This window comes from Syngnathoides biaculeatus, chromosome 17, assembly GCF_019802595.1.
Source record: "Syngnathoides biaculeatus isolate LvHL_M chromosome 17, ASM1980259v1, whole genome shotgun sequence".
In the NCBI taxonomy this organism is placed as follows: domain Eukaryota; kingdom Metazoa; phylum Chordata; class Actinopteri; order Syngnathiformes; family Syngnathidae; genus Syngnathoides; species Syngnathoides biaculeatus.
The window spans coordinates 9,892,903-9,914,854 of NC_084656.1; the positions used below are offsets into that span (position 1 = coordinate 9,892,903).

Consider the following 21,952-nt stretch of genomic DNA (forward strand, 5'->3'; position numbering starts at 1 on the left):
AAAGAAAGAGGATGAGAGAAACAAAACCTGGAATTGCTTCTTAAAGAGACACACTAAACAAACAAGCCGCCTCCTCCTCCTCCCCCACAGGTAGTGGAGCAGATAATGAGTGTTTTGAATGCTCAAGCCCTTGTCTTCTGTTGGGGAGACAGCAGAATGTGTGTGTGTGTGTGTGTGTACACGTGTGTCTTTCCTCATCAGTGAGTACACACAGTGAGGGGCACCAATCAGTAGCAATTATGCTCAAAGGCGAAAGGAGTCAAGAGCAGCATTCCTCCTCAGCACGACAAGTGCTCAAGTCAGCCTTGATTAAAAGCGACGTCTGTCTTGAGCGTGACGGCAAAATGTACCTCCTCTCGAGTGCAAATACATTTGATTCTGGCACACACGCTCCCTCTGCATCCCCTTTCGCAAAGCAGCTTGGCATCTTCTGGCGTGCGTGTGTGTGTGTGTGTGTGTGGGGGGGGGGGTTCAAGGTCCATCGCTAGATAATTAGAGCAAAAGAACAATATCAAAGAATAACATTTTTTGGATGATGTTATTGTGAAATTGCAAAAAAAAAATAAATAAATAAAACAACACTACATGATACTTTACTTTAAATGTGGTTACCACTATTAGGTTTAAAATCCATACATCCATACAAAACTGGGTCAAACAGAAGTAGCTGTGACGGGGACCTTTTCTGGACACTCAAATGACAAAACTGAGGTGTTTTAAGGTTTGGTGTCTTACATCACCAATTATGCTCACTAGGGTCATGGGTGAGCTGGGGCCTCTGTCATCTATCTTTGGGCGAGAGACGGGTACACCCTGAACTGGTCCCCAGCAAGTCACAACTTGATTTTTGTTCCTAAAGGAAAATTTCAAAGGGGGTTACAGATGCTGGAAGGATGTATAAAATGCACAGTTGCGCATTTGAAATAACTTTAAAATATAAATAAGCAACATTTATGGGCAAAAAAAAAGCTGTAGTCCATGAATTCAGCTTAGCTACAAGTGACCATGCATAGTTACCTACATATGTTTTGTCGCATTTCTAATAATATAAAAAAATGAAATAAACAGGAATATAATATGCGAGTAGGGTTAGTAAGGTAAGTGATGTAAAAAACTTCCTTGCTTCTTGTAATTATTCAATGCAATTGGTGATGTATGCCACCAGCATGATTTCAAAGTATGGAAAAAGAATGTTGTTAGGTTATTATTTGATTAAGGATGTAATCAAGGCCCAAAATAACATTTACAACACGATAATGACGTACATCGCAGTGTGAGGCAGGAGACCACCTGCTTGAGGATGCTTGTATGTCTACATAGTTCATATGCGTGTGTATTTGTGTGTCTGGAGTAGTCCTGGGGGTGACAGTTTATTCTGGCTAGACCCGGAGGCGGATGATGTCCCACATGCATGTCGTGTCCCTGAGGCCGAAAACAACGAGCAGACTCATTGTATTGACCTTCTGTGTACATTTGATGTGGTGCGCCAGTCCAAAACGTGTGTACTAAAATACAAGCCTCATAAATAAAACAATTGACCACAGGACAGTGAGCGACAATATCTCGGATAGTCCTTCTCATAAAACAAGAATAGTAATAATAGTCGGTTATGTAAAAAAATTCCAACACAGAAAAAAAAATGGCGGTTGTTTTTCTAGATTTAGTAACATACCTACCAAGACCTTCAGCCAGAAGTTTTAGGCAGAAAATTGTCCCCAGAATTCTCCTCAATGGAATTGCTGACGAAGACAACAGAAATCTGATGTGTACGGTTGTTTGCTGCCGGTTAGTGGTGATTTACACACATTACAATTTTCTTTTTCAACGCTAGATTAGGTACATAGTATATTATTGAAATTTAAATAAATTAACTGCACATGACATTCTGTGTGTACCATTTATAATCTTGGGTATAGTGAATATAAAATACAATTCAGCAGTTTTAATTACACACTGTACATATTTAGTGGATTACTTTCTGCTGCTCAGTGAGTATTTGAATGACCTTTACTTTCATTTCTTAATTTTAAAAGTCGCCAAACTTCCATTTTTTTCAAAACACATGAGTGACCAGTAGATATCGCCATAATGCCGACCACATGACACAATCACATTTTCACACATTAAACTATACTAACATATTACTTGATAGAATTAAACTGTTCCGGTTTTACAAATCTCGCACTTCTTTCTCTCTACATTTCTTTAGTTTTTGTGCAGACTGACTCTCACTTTTTGCCGTGGTGACGGTTCTAGAATTCTAGACCAATCCATTTCGATTTTATTCTACTATTTGGAACTTGAGCAACATGCACAATTTACGCCTTCTGCATCAATCCAAATCACAGTTTTAACATTTACAAGTAGGCGCAGAATCCCCAGCGTGCCTTGTTGCATGTTGTGCATGTAATTACGTTTCACTCGTAATATTAGAGAAGAAGAAGAGAAGAGAATGTTTTTTCTTTCCCTATAATAGTAGTTGCTGAGTTTAACTCATAGTTTTTGTTTTTGTTATACTAAATTGTATTGCTTGTTTTCACCATGCGGCTGGCGTGTAGTGTGTGTTAGTGGTCATGAGCAGTTCTGCACAGTAACTATATGGAGGGGGGTACCCACAATATTAGAGGGGCACTGCCCCATTCTCGCCCCCCCATAGAGATGCCGCTGGATGTCTTTAGTAAGAAGAAAAAAAAACTCATATGGAGGAACATCCGTTGATGGTGACAGCAGCGTTAAAGAAATAGTCAAATTTTTGCGAGATTCGGATTCATCCAGATAACAACAATGTCATGTAACAATATTTTTGCAACACAACATTGAACAATTGGATTGTGCTGCGTGGCGGTCTGGACGGGGGAAGGGGCGGTTCCGTGCCACTTACCGATACTTGATTGGCTCAACTCTCCACCTGTGAGCCAATCGCAATGAAGCTGAAGCTGCTCCAGCCGCATCGCTACCATGGCGGAAGACGGAGCAAGAATTCCGTCTATGTGACGATGACAGCGCCGTTAAACATCCGCAGCCAGGGGATGGCCGCCACGGGTTCGAGCTGACCTGTTGCCCGGTGACCAAAGGCGGCCTCCGTACTTCAATTTTGTAGCTGGCCTGAGACTAACTTTGCCTTATTTTTGTATTCACGCCATGCCGGAAGTACATCTCTGTTCAAGCTAAGGCGCTCACTTGGATGCTTCGAGTTGGAACGGTGCCTTGAAAAAAAAAACAAAAAACCAAACAAACAAAGAACAAGAAAACATAAGTTATTGAACTTTATTGGCGAATGATGGATTCTCTGGACGAGCTATCCCACGGACTGGCCAACTTATCCATGTTTCCCTACTTTGACATGGCTCACTACGTCGTGTCTGTCATGGCTCTGAGGGAACAGCCAGGTAAGAAAAGGTGTTCTTATCTTTCAACCCCAAACAAACAATAATTCCACTTGTTCGACTAGTTCGCCGTTTGGAAAGCCCGAACCGTGTTACTCAAATGCTTTTCTCAAAACAAAAGTACTTTTGTATGAATTTTTCTAACAAATTAACGGATCCAGACTCTCATTATAATCCCCTTGGTAGCCATTATGCTAGTGTTTTTAGAAAATAGTAATATATGACAACAATATGCAATTCTGATCCAAGGACAACTTTACAACACTTTTCGAGACTTTAAACACCATACAACTCTGGTTAATGACGTTATTTACACACAATCAACATTTGAACTAAAACACTGATCGGGAAGTAACTATGTGAAACTCCCCATAACGCTGGAAAATCCATCCATCCATTTTCCAAGCCGCTTATCCTGACAAGTCGCTGGAGCGCTAGGGCCTATCCCAGCAATCTTCGGGCAAGGTCACTGAAAATAATATTTGAATAATAATCAGCCTTTCCTGAAAGATACCCCTCGCCGCCAAAAAAAAAAAAAGTAATCCAACAAAAATTCTTCTTTTTTTGTTCCTGGGGAATCTTAAAAACACCTATTTATGCACACTACAAACACATCTTCGGTGCATACAGTCTCAAATGCTAAATCAGACGGATTGGTTCACATCCGTAAGAACTTAAAAATGCTCTATTTATCAGAAAACAAAACATTGCTTGCTATCCAGCCTCGCAGGTAATTGGCTGGTTTGAAGTTGCCAAAAGAGACCCGTGTCTCTATGTCATTTGACGAAGAAGCACTTAAGTCAACAAATGATTTTCAAAAAGATGATGTAATCAAAAGTTTACAAAGTGAATATGACTCTCGAGTAGCAATTAAAATCAGAGTTTTTAGGGGTAACAACCAAAACTTCACCTTCTGTACATCTTATCCTCACTAGCGATGCGGGCGTGCTGAAGCCTATCCTCGATATCTTTGGGCCAGAAGTGGTGTACACCCCAAACTGTTCACCAGCCCGTATGGGGCACAGGCAGTTGGTACAGAAGGCATTCAGACCCCCTTAAAATTTTCACTCTTTGTTAAATTGCAGCCATTTTGTCCTCATTAATGTTAGATCGTTCAATATCAACGCTACCAATATAGCCTCTCTTCTTTTAGATAAGTATGAGAAGCCTTCTGTCTCTGGATTCTGTCCATTTCTTAATTTGTGGTGGATTCAGTTTATGTGCAGCAGATACTGCACCCTCCCTGACAATGTTCCGATTGGTGTACTGTTTTTCTTCACTGCAGTATCTCCAGTTTAGGAACTGCCCACAACTTCTCAATTGGGTTCAGGTCAGGAGTACTTTGATGTAGCTACGGCTATTTTCAGCTAGCAAACGCTGACTGTCATGGGTTATGAAATACTGACGAGCGTAAAATACACTTGTGTCTCCCAGTTGAGAACAAGTTAATCCAGTTAACGCAAGAGACATAATAGAACAGTGTGCACTGAAAAGTTTTTTTTCTTTTTAAATTAGAAACATCTATTCGCAGTACATGCTTTTCACTGGACAGCAACAAGAAGTGTCCCTGTGTAAAAATGCAAGCATGCGCCTCCCCGTTGACATTATATCGAAGTGATAATGGTGCAAAGAACAGGTGGACGTCAACTGCACACATTGTTGTCAGGTTTGCGTGGTCTATTTTGGAACATGCCTCATCAAGAATCCCAGCGCCTGTGACCTTTTCACCCTTTGTTCATGGCACCCCACTGTGAGCATCTCAATGCACATGTGGAAACGCGCTGATGAGGGAAGTTCGCGAACGCAACGCAAGCCAAAATGCGTGCGTCGTGTATTTCCACTGGAATAAAACCTGAAGTCAACCCTCAAGAAGACACCTTTTTTTGTTCCCAAAAAGGAAAGGAATGTCATCAGCAATTCCTCACTTCATCTCTCTTTCCTATGTTCGGTCCTCCCTCGTTTTCAGCGCACACACTTTGAGTGACTCCCCGCGGACCAAATCAACCTTTCTCCAAATAGTGACAATCCCTCTAATGCAATGTACCGACCTTTATTGAGCCAAGGCAGAGATGACGTATTTTATGTAACATTGAGCGGAGCGCGGCCCTCTGACTTCCGTTCGTAAAAAGCTATGGAAAATGTATTAATATTAACTGATCGTACAATAATGACCTATTTCTCTTTCCAAACAGAATTACAATGTTGTCGAGTCACACAGTGACAAAGGGGAGAGAGTTCCAGGGTTTAGCAATAGCCTATTCCATTTCAAAGCGACAGCTCAGTTGTTGTAATCGCGGATTTCCCGCCTACAGGCGAAAGAAGCTGCGCTCTTTCATAAGTTATTTTGTTTTTGTACGGTGTTTTCATAACGTTCCAGTAGACTCTGGGATGTGATCACTCCGCAGTGTTGAGCGCATCCATTTTAATGGTCTGTTTATAAATTCCAGACAACTTGACGACTCCCTTAAGGCACCTCCTTTAACTGTAACTCTTAGCTCGTGGGTCTAATTATGTAAATTTGAAGATACATGGACAGATGCTAAAGTGTGGCGTCTTCTTCCATGTCCTAAATAAGTTCCTTGCTTAGTATTAAATGATCTTACGTTAGGATATAGAAATGATCAATGTTGCGGACGATTCTGATGTATTATCACATTCTTCTTGATGTCAATTTAGCCTGTTCTCACCATTTCTACATTTTTTTTCCATAGTATCGTAATTTACGGCCTATAAACTGCGACTTTTTTCACACGCTTTCAACCCTGGGGCTTATCGGTGATGCAGCTAATTTGTGCATTTTTTCTAACGGCCGCAAGAGGGCACTCGAGCGGAAAAGGTAAGAGTGAGACCAGTGGAATATATGTGCTGAGGGTTTTACCGGTATGTTTTTTTTTTTTTTTTTTTTACCTGGCCCTGTTAGCGCTGTGCTAGTGTGTTGCTGCTGTGTTACTGCCGTGTCTCAGTGATTTTTTTTTTTTTTTTTTTTTTTTTTAAACGGCCCTGTTAGCGCAGTGCTAGTGTTAGCGCTGCGCTTGCGTTAGTGCCGTGCTAATGTGTTGCTGCTGTGTTACTGCCACATCTCAGTGACTTAGGTATGGTTTTTTTTTCAGCCCAGTCAGTGCTGTACTACCATGTTGCTACTGTGTAGCTGCCGCGGCTGGTTTTTTTTTTTTGTTTGTTTTTTTTCCAGTATGTTTTTTTTTTTTTAACAGCCCTATTTGTGCTAACCTGTTGTTGCTATGTTAAGGTAAGCTAAGGTATTAAAACTTTGAAAACTCTTTCTGTGTACAGTCTTTGTTTATATCTCCTGTTTCAATGTGGGCACTTGCGGCTTTTACACACGTGCAGTTTATGTATGTACCAAATGGTATTTCCTTTACAAATGTACTGGGTGAGGCTTATAAGCAGGTGCGCTCTGTAGGCCGGGAATTGCTTGACATACATTGTAATGTACCAGTAAGTGTGAAGGCTTCTCCCCCATCTGCCGTTAAGTACTAAAGTACTGTAAATAAACCCCCCCAGCCACTATTTAGCTAGCTTGTTTTCTGCCAAAGTTCTTTCACTAGAGTTTACTTTACAATGACTTTGTCGATATTGGCTTTAGTTGAGAGGATACAGGTCGGTTGCGGGAGGGGGAGAGGAGGCAGTTTAAATGTTAATGCAGTGAAGCGTTTCTTCGGGTTAAAAATGCACAGCGATAAGTGTTCACTTTATGTTGATTGCAACTGAAGGGTGTGGTAAAAACGTTAAAGTCAAGATATCAGCATTGGGAGAGAGGATAGGGGTTGAATAGCTTGCATGAAGTTTGCCTCCCACCCATATGTATGAATCATGTAATATTGTGAAAATAGAAAATCCCAAACGAATGAAAGCATTGTGTGTACTTGAGGAGCACTTACTTTAATAGAATAGTATATTTTCGATTGAGTGTCTGAAATTCTGAGTGTTTGGACAATTTTAACATCATGTCTCAAATATTATTGGATTATGGAAAGTTGTCCTTTGATTTGATAATTGATTAATTTTTGATAAACAATTGATGAATTGTTGTACTTCTAATCCACAACTAATAACCAAATGAGCTGTAGACCTTTACAAAGCAGGAAAATGAAAATATCTCATTTATGACTTTTGCCTTTATAAATGTTTGTGGTTGAAAGATCGCAAAAAATCATGTCAGACAATAAAACTGAAGTGTTTGGATGATCTGGAGGTGGAGTTCTTCCAAGGTTACCACCAGTTCTCTTGCACTCTTTAATCTCTGGTTAATCCCCCAGATTATCTAAAGGGCGAGGCAAGTGCTCCAGTCAGGTGGAGCCGGGACTGAATGGTTTAACGCAATGCTTGCTACTGTTACAAAGTTGTCACCACTTTCATAGTAGTTGAGAAATATATATATATACACACATTATTCTGTTTAAAAATAACACCTGTGTCTGTGTAAAGTACCTTTTAAATTGATTTATGGACTGCTAGCAACACTTTAAAATCTTGAATTTTTTTTTTTAATTTCTGTAAATAATTGGATGAGAGTGTTTTCTTTGTTCTAAATTCTTCAGTAAAAACTTGTTTTAAAGTCACACATGTTCCTCATACTGTACAATGTACTCTAAATCTTCTGTAGGCCAATGATTCTTAATCCCAGGGCCTCAGGCTGCTTCGCACTTGTTTGTAACCTATTGAAGACTACATTATTGCAAAAGTACATTTTTAATATATATATATATATATATATATATATATATAATATATATATTTAAAATTCTACCATTTGCTATTTTAGGATGCTGCAGTGATGAATGTTGTTATTCAGACAGTCACAAGATGTTCTGTTAAATGACATTTGAAGGGTTTCAAATTGGAGAAAAGGGCATTCAGTGTTTGCTACAGGAGGCAGTTTTGAGGAACTGCAGGCAATCAGCCGTGCACTTTGATCCCTCATCCATTCATCCAGACTTCACTGTACGGTGTGTTTATGAGCATCACTGTAGTTAATACTGCAGTGTACTGTTCTACTTTTCCTCGCAGGAGCTCTGGAAGTTTCCCGCGTGAGCCCGTTGGCCTGCTGGTTCAGCTCCATGCTGTACTGCTTCGGCGGCGCCGTGCTGTCCGGCATCATGCTGGCCGAACCGCCCGTGGCGCCGCTGTCCAACGGCAGCGGTGTGCTGCTTGCCTCGATCCTCTGGTAAACTAACTTAAACTACAGGAAACTCTCCAAAGTTACAAGAAACCAGATAATTTTTTTCCTAAATTGTGGATAAAAAAGACGTAAAACTATGAAAATGGCCAACAATGATCATGTTGTCGATTCTTACGGGTATTTATAATTTTCCAATTTCCTGTGAAAGAAGCATGAAATGTGTCACGCTGACTTGATACTTCAGAAAAAGGTTACATGGTTAGCTTTCGTCATTAAACTTTGAAGACTGCCTCCCCCTTCTGGTTACACATGGAGTTGCACTTTTGTTCATAAATACTGCACTGAACATTATGTTTGAAGGTAAATGAAGTCGTATGCAGCCTGAAGAAAATTTCATATTGAATTTTTTACCTTTTTTTTTCAAATAACTAAGGGGCCGTTTTAATACTTTGTTTAATTTTAAAAAGCTTTTATGTAATTAACATTTTCTCAGACAATGAAAATTGTTATTACATTATTTTAATTACTTTCTTCCGTCTGGAAAAAACAAGTTACACTGTGTTTTTAACTTGATCAGACTTGCTATTGTACACCTCCAATGTTTTATTTCATTTAAAAAATTCTGAAACATTTTATTCAAATGTGGATTCTTGTAAATAAAAAATAGATGCAGATTAATAAAAGCCTTAAACACGCGAAGCACTATCTTGATTTGGGGAAAAAAAAAGTCTGATAAACGAACACCAATCTCCCCCCCCCCCCAAATTCTCACATGGAAAAAACACAGAAAACACTTTTTTTCAAATGCATTTTGTTTTATATAAAATTCATATTAGTTCTGTGAGACAGAGATCCAATGATTTGTATGCAAACACAATAATTGTATTATGTTTTTAAAAAGTCAATTACACATATATCCCCCTTTAAATATATATATTTTTAAGTGCATCACAAAGAGTATTCTGCCTGGCTGAGCAGGTGAATTTGACTTTACGGATCAGCACTGCCCTCGCGTGGAAACAGACGGTACTATCACCATTGTCTGTACCCACAGGTACCTGGTGTTCTACTGCCCCCTGGACCTGGTGTACGGCTGGGCGGCCCTCCCCCCTCTGCGCTTGGTTCTGTCGGGAATGAAGGAAGTGACACGCACGTGGAAGGTGCTGGGTGGGGTCACGCAGGCGCGCGGCAAATACAAGGACGGCTTGCTGGTCATGATCGCCATCGGCTGGGCCAGAGGTAGTCAAGGAACTTCAAAGTAAATCTAAACATGAATAGAAGCACTGTAATAGATTCACTTTCAAATACAGCATCATGACACATGGAATGTTATGAGGAATGTAAGCTCATAACACAACCGTGCCTGACATTTGTGTCCAACCAGGAGCTGGAGGAGGTCTGATTAGTAACTTTGAGCAGCTTGTCCGTGGCGTGTGGAAACCGGAAACCAACGAGCTCCTCAAAATGTCCTAGTGAGTTTCAGCACTTTGGTCCTCACAGCAGGTTATGCTTTCTTCTACAGAACTGTTTTTTTTGGGGGGTTGTTAATTATTTTGCATGATTTGTAATTTTTTTTCCTCAATTTTGAATAATTATTTTTTTCCAAACATTGTTTTTTTAAATTTATTTCCAATTGAGTATTTTGACTTTACATGTTTAAAAAAGTATCAATTTTGTATTTTTAAAAAATGAATAGCTAATATTAATTTCTACAATTTTTGTTCATTTATTTACAGTCTTTCATGTACATATGAGCAACTCTCCAAATGCTCTGAAATGTTCTGACTTGCTTCAAGATACGATGAGTCAACTATCAATCACATTTCTAAAGGTCAAATCATGGATTATACTTGTGTGCATGTGTTCAAGCCCCACCAAGGTGACGCTGATCGGGGCGGTGGTGTTCGCTCTGCAGCAGACTCACTACCTGCCGGTCCACACGCACCACCTGATGCTCATCTACACCACCTTCACTGTAGTCAACAAGGTTAGTCACAACTGGAGTGTTTGTGGTCTTTTTCTAACTATCCATCTATCCATTTTCTGAGTCGCTTATCCTCACGAGGGTCACATGAGTGCTGGTGCCAATCCCAGCTGTCATCGGGAAGGAGACGAGGTACAACCTGAACTTTGCCAGATAATCGCAGGGCACATGGAAACAGACAACAGTCGCAGTCACAATCACACCAAGGGACAATTTAGAGTGTCCAATTAATGTTCCATGTTTATGGAATGTGGGAGGAAACCAGACAAAAATTTTGGGCCCCAATCTTCGGTTGTCATTTTCCCCATAATCCTTGGAACCTTTCCATCTGACCTGGCCCGGCCCGGCGTTGCTGGCTCTGTGTTACCCCATGGGCGGCCGCTTTTGCATCATTTTCGTAGCCTTGCATCATCCAAAGCTTCTCCGGGAAACCTGACAGCGCCTTTCACCTCCGATCCATCACAAATGTACGGCGAGGCTTTTTGTAAGATTGAATTTACTGGCTGTCCTGCTGTTTATTTTTTTCTTTTCACTTTGTAATAATGCGCTTCTCACTTGCTCTATCCACTGATGAGAAGCAAATACCATAATTCCCGGCCTCCGGAGCGCACCTGGTTATAAGCTTCACCCAGTACATTTGTAAAGGAAATACCATTTGGTACATACATACGCCGCAGCTGTGTATAAACTGCAAGTGCCCACCCACATTGAAACACGAGATATTTACAAAGACGGTTCACAGAGTTTAACGCTAGCGCCACTTGCCGCCCTAACACTAGCGCCGTATGCTGCCGCTTCAACGCTAAGGCTAGTGCGGTGCTAGCAGGGCAGGTTTAAAAAAAAAACATACTGGAAAAGTCACTGAGACACGGCAGTAACACGCTAGTGCAGCGCTAACCGGGCCGGATCGGTAAAAGTCACTTCCTCAGCACATATTTTCCACCGGTCTCACTCTTACCTTTTCCACTGGAGTGCCCCCTTATGGTTGTTAGAAAGAATGCACAAATTGTCCGCATCGCCGCATAAACCACAGGATTGAAAGCGTGTGAAAAATGTCACGGTTTATAGGCCAAAAATTGCGGTACTGCATGAATTATGTGTACATTATGTTAACCTTTTGGCCAGTTGCACACATGAATGCAGGCTTCAGCAGATCCTTAAAAAAAAACTTACATTACAAATTACAAATGCAAACTCTTCATTTGACATATGAAAAGGGACATTAAATATTTTCAGAATATATTGACTCTGGCGTCGAAACAAATATTTCTGCTCCGTGTAAAAAGATCCAACAGTGGTGTTTTAATTGTGTGTAGCGTTTTAAGATTATGTTGAGGAGTGCTGGACAAACCTAAACATGTATTTATTGTGCCAGAGAGAGGCTCTAGAATATCCTCTCATTTTATTCAAAACACTTCTTCACTGTTGACTCATTCACGCGGCGCAATGTTTAATTGAACAATTTACAATTTATCTTCAAGACGAGGATGATGCTGACGGGCTCCGCGACGTCGCCTTTCGCACCCATCGAGTCGGTGCTCCACAAGACACTCTTCGCCGGCTTCTCCCCGTACGCCGCCATCACCGCCGGGCCAACAAATAACGGCGCCACGAGCGCGCCGACCAAAGTGCCGCCCGAGGCTCCCGCCAACGGGTCGTCGAGCGGGTCCCCCCAAGCCAAAAACACGGCAGCGAAGAAGAGCGAGTGACGAAGCCTTCTCCGTTGAGCCGTCAGAAACGTTCGTGAACTTGGTTGCCTTGGTGGAATGTATTTCTTAAGCTAACTCCAATCAAGCCTCCACCTTGTTTTGGCGCTCTCAGACCATCCCTGAGGTACTGTGACGTTATCAGCCCGTTGCACACTTGCAGCAAAATCTGTCTTAATTTCAAAGTGATGTATTTATTATTGTACATTGAGAAATTATGTATTATTCTCTGGGTTTTGGGATCAATGCTGAGCACCTGAATGGCTTTTTTTGTTTTCTCCCGCTTCCTGCAAATGCTATTTTTCCTACACTGCAAATGGGTATGATTGTATTTTCTATTCTATAAAAATTATATTCTATATTGTAATTTATTTTAAAAAAGATCATTGCACTTTTGAAAATGGTGAAAAGCTTTTTGATGAATGAATTGTAAGCGCAGGGATGAAATTAAATTTCAATTGAAACACACATTTGACCTGATCTGATTGATTGCTGGTATCAAGATTATGGAACGTTTGAATCTCTATATTTGTACTTTAAACAGATCTTACATCTGGCGTTATCTATGATGATTATATTCCATCCATCCAATTTTTGCCACTTATCCTCACGATCGTCGTGGGGAGTGCTGGAGCAGATCCCAGCTGTCAATGGGCAGGAGGTAGGGTACACCCTGAACTGGTTGCCAGCCAACTGCAGGGCACATGGAGACAGACAACAATCGCACTCACAATCACACCTAGGGGCAATTTAGAGTGTCCAATCAATGTTGCATGTTTTTGGGACGTGGGAGTAAACTGGAGTGCCCGGAGAAAACCCACGCAGGGACGGGGAAAATATGCTAACTCCACACAGGCGGGGCCGGGATTGAACGCGTGACCTCAGAATTGTCAGGCTAACGCTTTCCTGCCGCGCCACCGTGCCGCCCATAAAATATATATAAACAATAAAATAGTAAAACTTATTTGAAAAAAGAAACGAAAACATGATTTAACAGGACCACAAAGTGTAAACTACAATATAGCAAGTGGTACGTGTGTGTTTGTATAGTGTACTGTACATGCATACATACTTTATTTAAATATATAGCATTGGATCTCGTTATGGAGCAGGGGCAACTAATTTTGTGTCCTGGGAGTAGTATCACACAACTTGACAGTTGTATCGGTGTAACCTGCTGTACTGTCGTGAATACATAAAATGCCGGAGCGCGTACTACAGCAGTGCTGATGGGCATGCATAAACTCCAGCATCGAATGAAAGGTTGCGTCAGTGTAACATCAGCACCTGGTGCAGTGCGATTCCTGCAATGAAACCAAATGAAGAAAAGCGAAAGACAAGCAAAGATGATGAAACTAGAAATGATGCACCTGCCTTTGCACTTCAAACCGCAAGTGCACGTCTCTTCCTAGCGTGCGGGCAGCGCACAGCAGCTGAGTGTGATGGCATGTCATAAAACATGAAAACGCACAGTCAGTCTGCTATTTTGGCTTGAAGCCTTCGATTTGGGGTTGTTTCGGACATTTGCAGGGGGTCCTTCAAAGATGGTCCTAGAAATTTGGACAATGCCTAGCAAATAGGAACCTCATTCACACACACAAAAAAAAACAAAAAAAAAAAAAACAGGGGAAACACTAAACAATGAAACATTTGAATTTCGTCCTTGTGTGAGGGCGGAACATAGTGGTGAAGTTTAACGACTCCATAAAAAACAGGAAGTCTGCGGTATTGTCTATACTTGACAATTTCAGGGTTGTTGTGCCCATTTCCATTTTAAAGGCTAATTCGTCCTGGAGGTTTTAGCTGACTGCTAATAAATGTTTATTTATTGTAAGTGCTTAACCACAGCAGCACGGTGGATTAGCTGGTAAAGCGTTGGCCTTACAGTTCTGAGGTCCTTGGTTCAATCCCGGACCCGCAACATTAATTGGACACTTAAAATTGCCCCTAGGTGTGATTGTGAGTGCAAATGGTTGTTTGTTTACCTGTGCCCTGCAATTGGCTGGCAACCAGTTCAGGGTTTGCCCTGCCACCTGCCCGTTGACAGCTGGGATAGGGTCTAGCACTCCCTGTGACCCTCGTGAGGTTAAGTGACAGAAAATGGATGGATGTTCATCCCTGTATTCATATTTTGGGTATCACCTATTTGCTGTTTTTGTGTTTTAGCTCAAATAAAGCACGTCTAATTTTAAAAGAAATAGCTTTGTGCCATCTTGTACCAAACTGTTGATGTGCATTATGCAGGATTCATCTCATGCTCTGCTGGCATCTTATGACATCTACAAGCAATTATAAACATTTTTGTAGGAAAGTTTCCATTCCTCACATATTATATAGTATAGGTAAGTTTCTTTCGGCTTGTCCCTTTCGGGGTCGCCACAGCGTGTCATCTCAAATGAACGCATATATATGTTTGCACAATTTTTACCTGTGACTTGTGCAACACTGTAATGTAACTTTGATCATCTATCAATGACTGCGATGTATTGTGACTGGCAGAATTCAGTCGTGTTCCTCTATCACTACTTGTCCTCATTTTAGTTCAGGACTATTGCTTTTCTTCAAAAGAGTGGCCATGATGATTACAAGAGCACGGTGCAGAAAAAGAACCCTGAAGACTTCCAGAAATCTCTGGCACATGCCAACAATCACTGGTGACAAATATACATCAAACAACAATTCCTGCATGTTTTAAATGTGCGAAAACGCATTCAGATGTTCCAAAGCACTACTGGCAAAATATTCTGTGGACAGATGAAACTAAAGTTTAATTAGTTAGGAGGGAGACACAATGCCATGTGTGGAGGAAAAATGGCACAGCATGCGAACATCAAAACGTTATCCTCACTGAAACGTTGTAGAGGGAGCATCATTGTATGGGGGTGCTTTCTTACATCAGGGCCTGGACAGGTTGCTATAATCGATGGAAAAATTAATTCCCAACTTTGGCAATTTGTTTTTCAGAACAATTTGAGGCCATCTACTCAACAATTGAAGCGCTAAAGAGGATGGATGTTGTAGAAGGACAATGATCCAAAACACAGCAAAGCAAATTTTCATGCACAGGGGGCACGGTGACTCAGCTGCAAAGCGTTGGCCTCACAGTTCGGAGTTCCTGGGTTTAATCCCAGACCCACCTGTGTGGAGTTTGCATATTCTCCCTGTGCCTGAGTGGGTTTTCTTCAGGCACCCTGGTTTCCTCCCACATCCCCAAAACATGCAACATTAATTGGACACTCTAAATTGCCCTTAGGTGTGATTGTGAGTGTGGGTGTCTGTCTCCATGTGCCCTGCAATTGGCTGGCAACCAGTTCAGGGTGTGCCCCGCCTCCTGCCTGTTGACAGGTGAGATAGGCTCCAGCACCCCTCGCGACCCTTGTGAAGATAACCGGATGGATGGATTGCATGCACAAGGTAAGTCAAAGTGTTTTACATGATTGAATCATTTAAATACAAAGAAATGAAATATGTTTAAAACTGAGGAACAATGAAAAACAAATTTAAAAAATTACAAGTAATATTTAAGAAATATCATTTAAAAATGGAAGTCCTCTAAGAAGCATGAGTAAAAAGAGTTTTTAACCTGGATTTGAAAACACTCACCTCTGCTAACATGTTATTCCATTTGTGTGCAGCATAATAACTAAATGCTGCTTCACCGTCTTTGCTTTGGACTCTGTGCTCCACTATTTGACCTGTGAGACTTCTGGTTTTGTATTCAGTAAGCTTTTCTTTCATGTATTCAGGACCTGAACCATTTAGTGATTTATAGACCAGTAGCAGAACTTGAAATCTATTCTAAAGATGACAGGAAGCCAGTGCAATTACTTTTTAGAATTGGAGTTATATGCTCTGACCTCTTTTTTTCTGGTCACAACCCGAGCTGCAGCATTCTGAATGAGCTGCAGCTGTTTAAGGCTCTTTCGGGGGGAGTCCAGATTCTGTACCGTGATGAGTTCTGAAACCTGAAATTTGAAAAAGAAATCAAAAAGTCAATTTAAATTCAATAAATTGCCGAATTAATTAAAAATAACCAAATAATGAAAATAATTTAAGGCGGAAGTGGGTCTGCATCAGGGATCAAATCTGAGTCCATTCCCGTTTGCTGTGGTAATGGATAGGCTGACAGATGAGGGTAGACTGGAATCCCCTTGGACCATGATGTTCGCAGATGATATCGTGATATGCAGTGAAAGCAGGGAGCAGGCGGAGGAACAACTAGAAAAATTGAGGCATGGAAAGGAGAGGAAGGAAGATTAGCCAAAGTAAAACAGAATATATGTGCGTGAATGAGAAAAGTGGAGGGGGAAGAGTGAGGCTACAGGGAGAAGAGATAGCGAGGGTGGACGACTTCAAATACTTGGGGTCAACAATCCAGAGCAATGGTGTGTGTGGTAAGGAAGCGAAGAAACTGATTCAAGCAGGTTGGAACAGCTGACGAAAGGTGTCTGGTGTGTTATGTGACAGAAGAGTCTCTGCTCGGATGAAGGGCAAAGTTTACAAAACAGTGGTGAGGCCGGCCATGATGTACGGATTAGAGACGGTGGCACTGAAGAAACAACAGGAAGCAGAAATGGAGGTGGCAGAAATGAAGATGTTGAGGCTCTCGCTCGGAGTGAGAAGGTTGGATAGGATTAGAAATGAGCTCATTAGAGGGACAGCCAAAGTTAGATCTTTTAGAGACAGAGAGAGAGAGAGAGCAGACTTTGATGGTTTGGAGACATCTGGAGGAGAGACAGGAGAGGGGTGATGAGGATGGATCTGTCAGGGAAAAGCGCGAGAGGAAGATCAAAGAGAAGGTTGATGGATGTTGTGAGGGAGGACATGAGGGCAGTTGGTGTTCGAGAGGAAGTTGCAGGAGAAAGGCGCACATGGAAAAAGATTTTCACTATTCTCTTTCTGAATTGGTCCCTATCTGCCGCAAATAGTGGGAGTCGGTGTGGTATCCTTATTTTAAAGCAGACTGTTTATTCCCATAATTTAGACGATCAGATGGGTTAGGTTCACATACTCCCATTGTATATGCGTGTGATTATTTGTATATCTGCTACACGTGTTACTGCTCCATTTGTTTTCAAGTAGTGGTAGCAGTTTTCTGTTTTATAAATATTATATCCCTGCTAATTTCCACTAGCCCATCTTTGACCTTTCACATCTTTTGTTGGAATTAAGATCGCAATCTTTGGTTTTCTAAAATAACATGATTTGGTTCAACATGTTGGGGTTTCGATAAATAATGTTGACTCTCCATTGTTTTATTTGTCAGTTTTACGGTGAATACCAACCAAAAGCGACAACGAAACAGGAAGCACTTTTGTCTCTTATTTTGTCGTCATTTCATTTCCTGTCGGTGATGTTATACGGGAGTCTTCAATATCTTCACTGTGGGTGGGAACAGCAACAAATAATTTTGTTTGAGGGGTAAAACTATACGTCAGAAAATAATTACATGGTCTCTGTGTCCCAGATTTTCAACTATCTCAGTTGGGTCTGGTGTCCCCCCCGCAATAAACGGAGGTGGGAGGTTCAGCATAGAACGAGTATTTGTGTTGCAGTCCAGTTTGTGACCACTTGGAGTCATCACGAGGCACTGATGCCTCATAATGGCTGGGAACAGACAGGCTGGTGAGCAGCTGCAGGCCGGGAGCATTGGGATTCTGGCTGGAAGGGTGGGGGGGCTTTGTGCACCCAATGGAACCATGGTGTGTGTGTGTGCTGTTTATTTTTTTTTCTGCGCTCAAGGGGACAACACTGATAAATCTCTGGTCTTGCAAGGATATTTCGACAGAAAAAGCAATACAATGTCATTTGAAGCAACAGCACACGTGTGACGATCAGCCAGCCTTCGACACCGAGGATGTGTTTGGTGTGCTGCGCAGAAGTTCAAAGCACACAAAGAGATTTTTTTCTTCCTAAAGAAATGAAGACCCAGGGGAGTGACAAGGAAGAGAAATAAAGAGGACACAAAGCTGTGACGTGCACGAGTGAGGAGGCGCTTTTGTCGTTCGATCCGACCTGCTTGTACATTCGTACCTCGGCCACAACTAATGAGCAGTTGAAACAAAACAGTGACATCAATGGCAGGAGATTAAAAATAAATTATAACAAAGGATAACACCAACACCATTAAAGGGGACATTTTCAATAAATGTTCAGTATGACGTGACACTTGAGTGAAATGAGCGACATTCTTCTTCTTCATCTTTTCCTTTCGAGTTGTCCCGTTAGGGGTCGCCACAGCATGTTACCCACTGTCCTCATGTCTTCCCTCACAACATCCATCAACCTTTTCTTTGGTCTTCCTCTGGCTCTTTTGCCTGGCAGCGCCATCCTCAGCACCCTTCTACCAACATACTCACTCTCTCGTCTCTGAACATGTCCAAACTATCGAAGTCTGCTCTCTGTAACCTTCTCTCCAAAACTTCCAACTTTGACTGTCCCTCTAATGGGCTCTTTTCTAATCCTATCCAACCTGCTCACTCCGAGTAAGAACCTCAACATCTTCATTTCTGCCACCTCCAGTTTTGCTTCCTGTTGTTTCTTCAGTACCACCGTCTCTAATCTGTACATCATGGCCGGCCTCACCACTGTTTTAGAAACTTTGCCCTTCATCCTGGCAGATACTCTTCTGTCACATAGAACACCAGACACCTTCCGCCAGCTGTTCCAACCTGCTTCGACCCGTTTCTTCACTTCCTTACCACACTTACTATTGCTCTGTATTGTTGACCCCAAGTATTTGAAGCCGTCCACCCTTGCTATCTGTTCTCCCTAGAGCTTCACTCTTCCCCCTCCGCCCCTCTCTTTCACGCACATACATTCTGATTTACTTCGGCTAATCTTCATTCCTCTCATTTCCAGTGCGTCCCTCCATCTTTCCAAGTGTTCCTCCGCCTGCTCCCTGCTTTCACTGCAGATCACAATATCATCTGTGAATATCAATGGGAATCCAGTCTAACCTCGTCTGTCAGCCTATCCATTACTACCACAAAAAGGAAGGGGGTCAAAGCGGATCCCTGATGCAATCCCACCTCCACCTTAAATTCTTCTGCCACACTTACGGCACACCTCACCGCTGTTTTGCTGCCCTCAGACATGTCCTGTACTATTCTAACATATTTCTCCGCCACATCAGACTTGCGCATGCAGTACCACAGTTCCTCTCTTGGTACTCTGTCATAGGCTTTCTCTACATCTACAAAGACACAATGTAGCTCCTTCTGACCTTCTCTGTAAGTGAGATTATCTGTGGGGAAAAAAAGTCGTCCCTCTCAGGGCGCCAATTGGATTTTCAAGCCACTATACCAACCAATCAGAGACACAAAACCGTGACTAATGAGCTGTCAATCATTTGAGGTGCACTCACAGGCTCAGTCATAGTGTGCGCACTGCTTCAGTCGTGTGCTAACCTATTAGCCTGAGCTTCAGGTGCTTTGCTGAAACAATAGCGGACGTCCACCGCCGTTAAAAAAAACACAAATAAATAAAAGCCCTTTCTTCTTGGGTCAAAAACTGGACAAAAGACTACCAAGCAGATGGAATGTGAAGAACCAACAAAATGAGAACATGACAGATCCTAAACATGCATGGGAGCTCCTTTTCAGAGGTGGAGTTGAGAGGATTCAGAAGTGACGCGCAATTAGCAACAGCTAAGTCAAGCTACCAGTGTAGCAGTCATGGCTAACGTCTGCTTGTGCCAATATGCTAATGCTAGCTTAGTATATAGTATGGACCTATATGATCTACATTCACTGTGAATTTGAGAATCACCCTCATCCATGTTAGCGACGGGTGTGGTCAGAGACTAAATCGGGTGAGGGATTAGTAAAGGCAGGCTTTGTTCAAGTTTTCTTTTTGAGGTCAAAAGATTTCAACGTTGAGATGGCTAAATGGTCTTTAAGAAATGAATAGAAAAGAAAATAGCAAAGAGGGACCGCTGTTGCAAATAGTACAAATCTGCAAGTAATTGACTCCACCAAAAACGTAGATAATTGCCTATAGATGCCACACACACACACACACCACACACACACACACACACACACACACCACACACACACACACACACACACACACACAAGCAGGAGGTGGGGCGCACCCTGAACTGGTTGCCAGCCAATTGCATTGCATATAGAGACACTCACAATCACACCTAGGGGCAATTTAGAGTGTCCAATTAATGCATGTTTTTGGGATGTGGGAGGAGACCAGAGTGCCTGGAGAAACTCCACACAGGCAGGGCCTGGATTTGAACCCTGGTCCTCAGAGCTGTGAGACCAACCCTCTAACCAGTTGCAGCAATCATAGCAAAGGCGAAAGCACACTCTGTATTTTAGGGTTTTGGGGTAAGCGCAACATGCAGTTTCCTGCATTCCAATTTGAAAACCACTGGTTTTAAACTTTGTCACACATTTGGGGGAAGGTGGCCATGGAGGGCTAAGAATACAAATCTGAGCAACGCAAACATTGTACAATTTCTGATCTACCCATCATAAAGTCACGGGAAAAAATCTTATTAGACCTTCATTGTTTCTTCAATTCCTTATTAATTTTAATGCCTGGTACCACGAAAGATATATTGGCTCAATAATTACAATGAACATGACAAAATGCTGCTAAATCAACAATAATTTGTGCTAAGTGGCCCGCTTACGCTCAAATTGTATTCCAAGTGGTTTTGGTGACTATCACGAAAACCACGGAAAACGGTTTGATATCAGTTGAGCTACAGTACTTCTGTTTTCATTTTTAGATTTGTCTGAACAAATGTACAATTAGTTGTACTAATAATTGCAAATGGAAAATTAATAAGTGTAATCGAACATTGTTTTTCTACACTGTTGGAGGGGCGGTGTATATAATACACACACATACAGTATGTACACACCCACGCTTTAAAATTTTGTTTTCTTTGACAACAAGTTTTGCACTTCTGACGATCAAAGGTTGTCTTGATCCAGACTTTTTTTTTTTTTCATTTTTTCGGAGGGTGATGCAATCGATTTCATCATTACTTCAAGTGGGAGATGAAAGGCGAGATTGGGACCGCACAGGAAAAGATTCTGCCAGACAGGAAGAGGGCAAAAAAGAGTGGAAGGAGACAAGAAGAAGGAGAGGAAAATGTGATGACCACAAGGGACAAGAATGTAGCGTCGGTCACACACAATTCCGGGGTGTGACACACTACACCGTGTGCATGGCACTTGAAAAGAGCAGCTGTAAAATATTAGCTCCTGTAACCTAGCTTGCAAACTAAGGAAAGATTACACATTAAGAAAAGATTTAGCATAAATGTCACATATTCATGCTTGGGGTGATGACTTTGAACTTTTGATAACCAAACCAGCAACCCTTACAGAGTACCCAAAGTGGAGACTCGAGACTTTTGAACACTGACTCTGACTTGTGATCACTCCACAATGTTGTATGCGTCAGCGTAACCTCATTATTAGCTTCTGGCTGCTATCTCTGCTTTTTCTCCATCATGGCCCTTTTTGACCTTGTTTTTGACATTTTCCCTTGTACTCCAGTACAACTGCGCTTTTCAACCTTAACCCAACCAAGGGACGTATTTTACATTTCAAAAGCATTCATCCTACGCGACCCCACAACAAATGTCACGAAAAAGTCTTATGGAATCGACGCTCATCTCAGTTTACTCCGAAATGGCGCCAACAGGTGGACACGCTACTTACTTGGAACTTCTGCCATCTTGTGGACGAGCATTTCATTTTTA

General features: G+C 41.8%; 1 protein-coding gene across 2 annotated transcripts in view; it reads left to right on the forward strand.

Annotated features, from left to right (window-relative positions):
* Positions 1 to 12,554, forward strand: part of tmem38b (transmembrane protein 38B) — a 61,715-nt gene extending 49,161 nt beyond the window's left edge. Inside the window, exons 1-6 of one of the 2 annotated variants that reach the window (XM_061800903.1) lie at positions 2,936 to 3,389; positions 8,415 to 8,571; positions 9,581 to 9,765; positions 9,911 to 9,998; positions 10,396 to 10,513; positions 11,992 to 12,554. In XM_061800903.1, coding sequence (XP_061656887.1) covers positions 3,278 to 3,389; positions 8,415 to 8,571; positions 9,581 to 9,765; positions 9,911 to 9,998; positions 10,396 to 10,513; positions 11,992 to 12,219 — 888 coding nt within the window. In that variant the 5' untranslated portion in view covers positions 2,936 to 3,277 and the 3' untranslated portion in view covers positions 12,220 to 12,554. Of the gene's footprint in view, positions 1 to 2,935; positions 3,390 to 8,414; positions 8,572 to 9,580; positions 9,766 to 9,910; positions 9,999 to 10,395; positions 10,514 to 11,991 lie in introns of those variants that run through there. The other variant, XM_061800905.1, reaches the window with a different exon arrangement.
* The last annotated feature ends 9,398 nt before the right edge of the window (positions 12,555 to 21,952 follow it).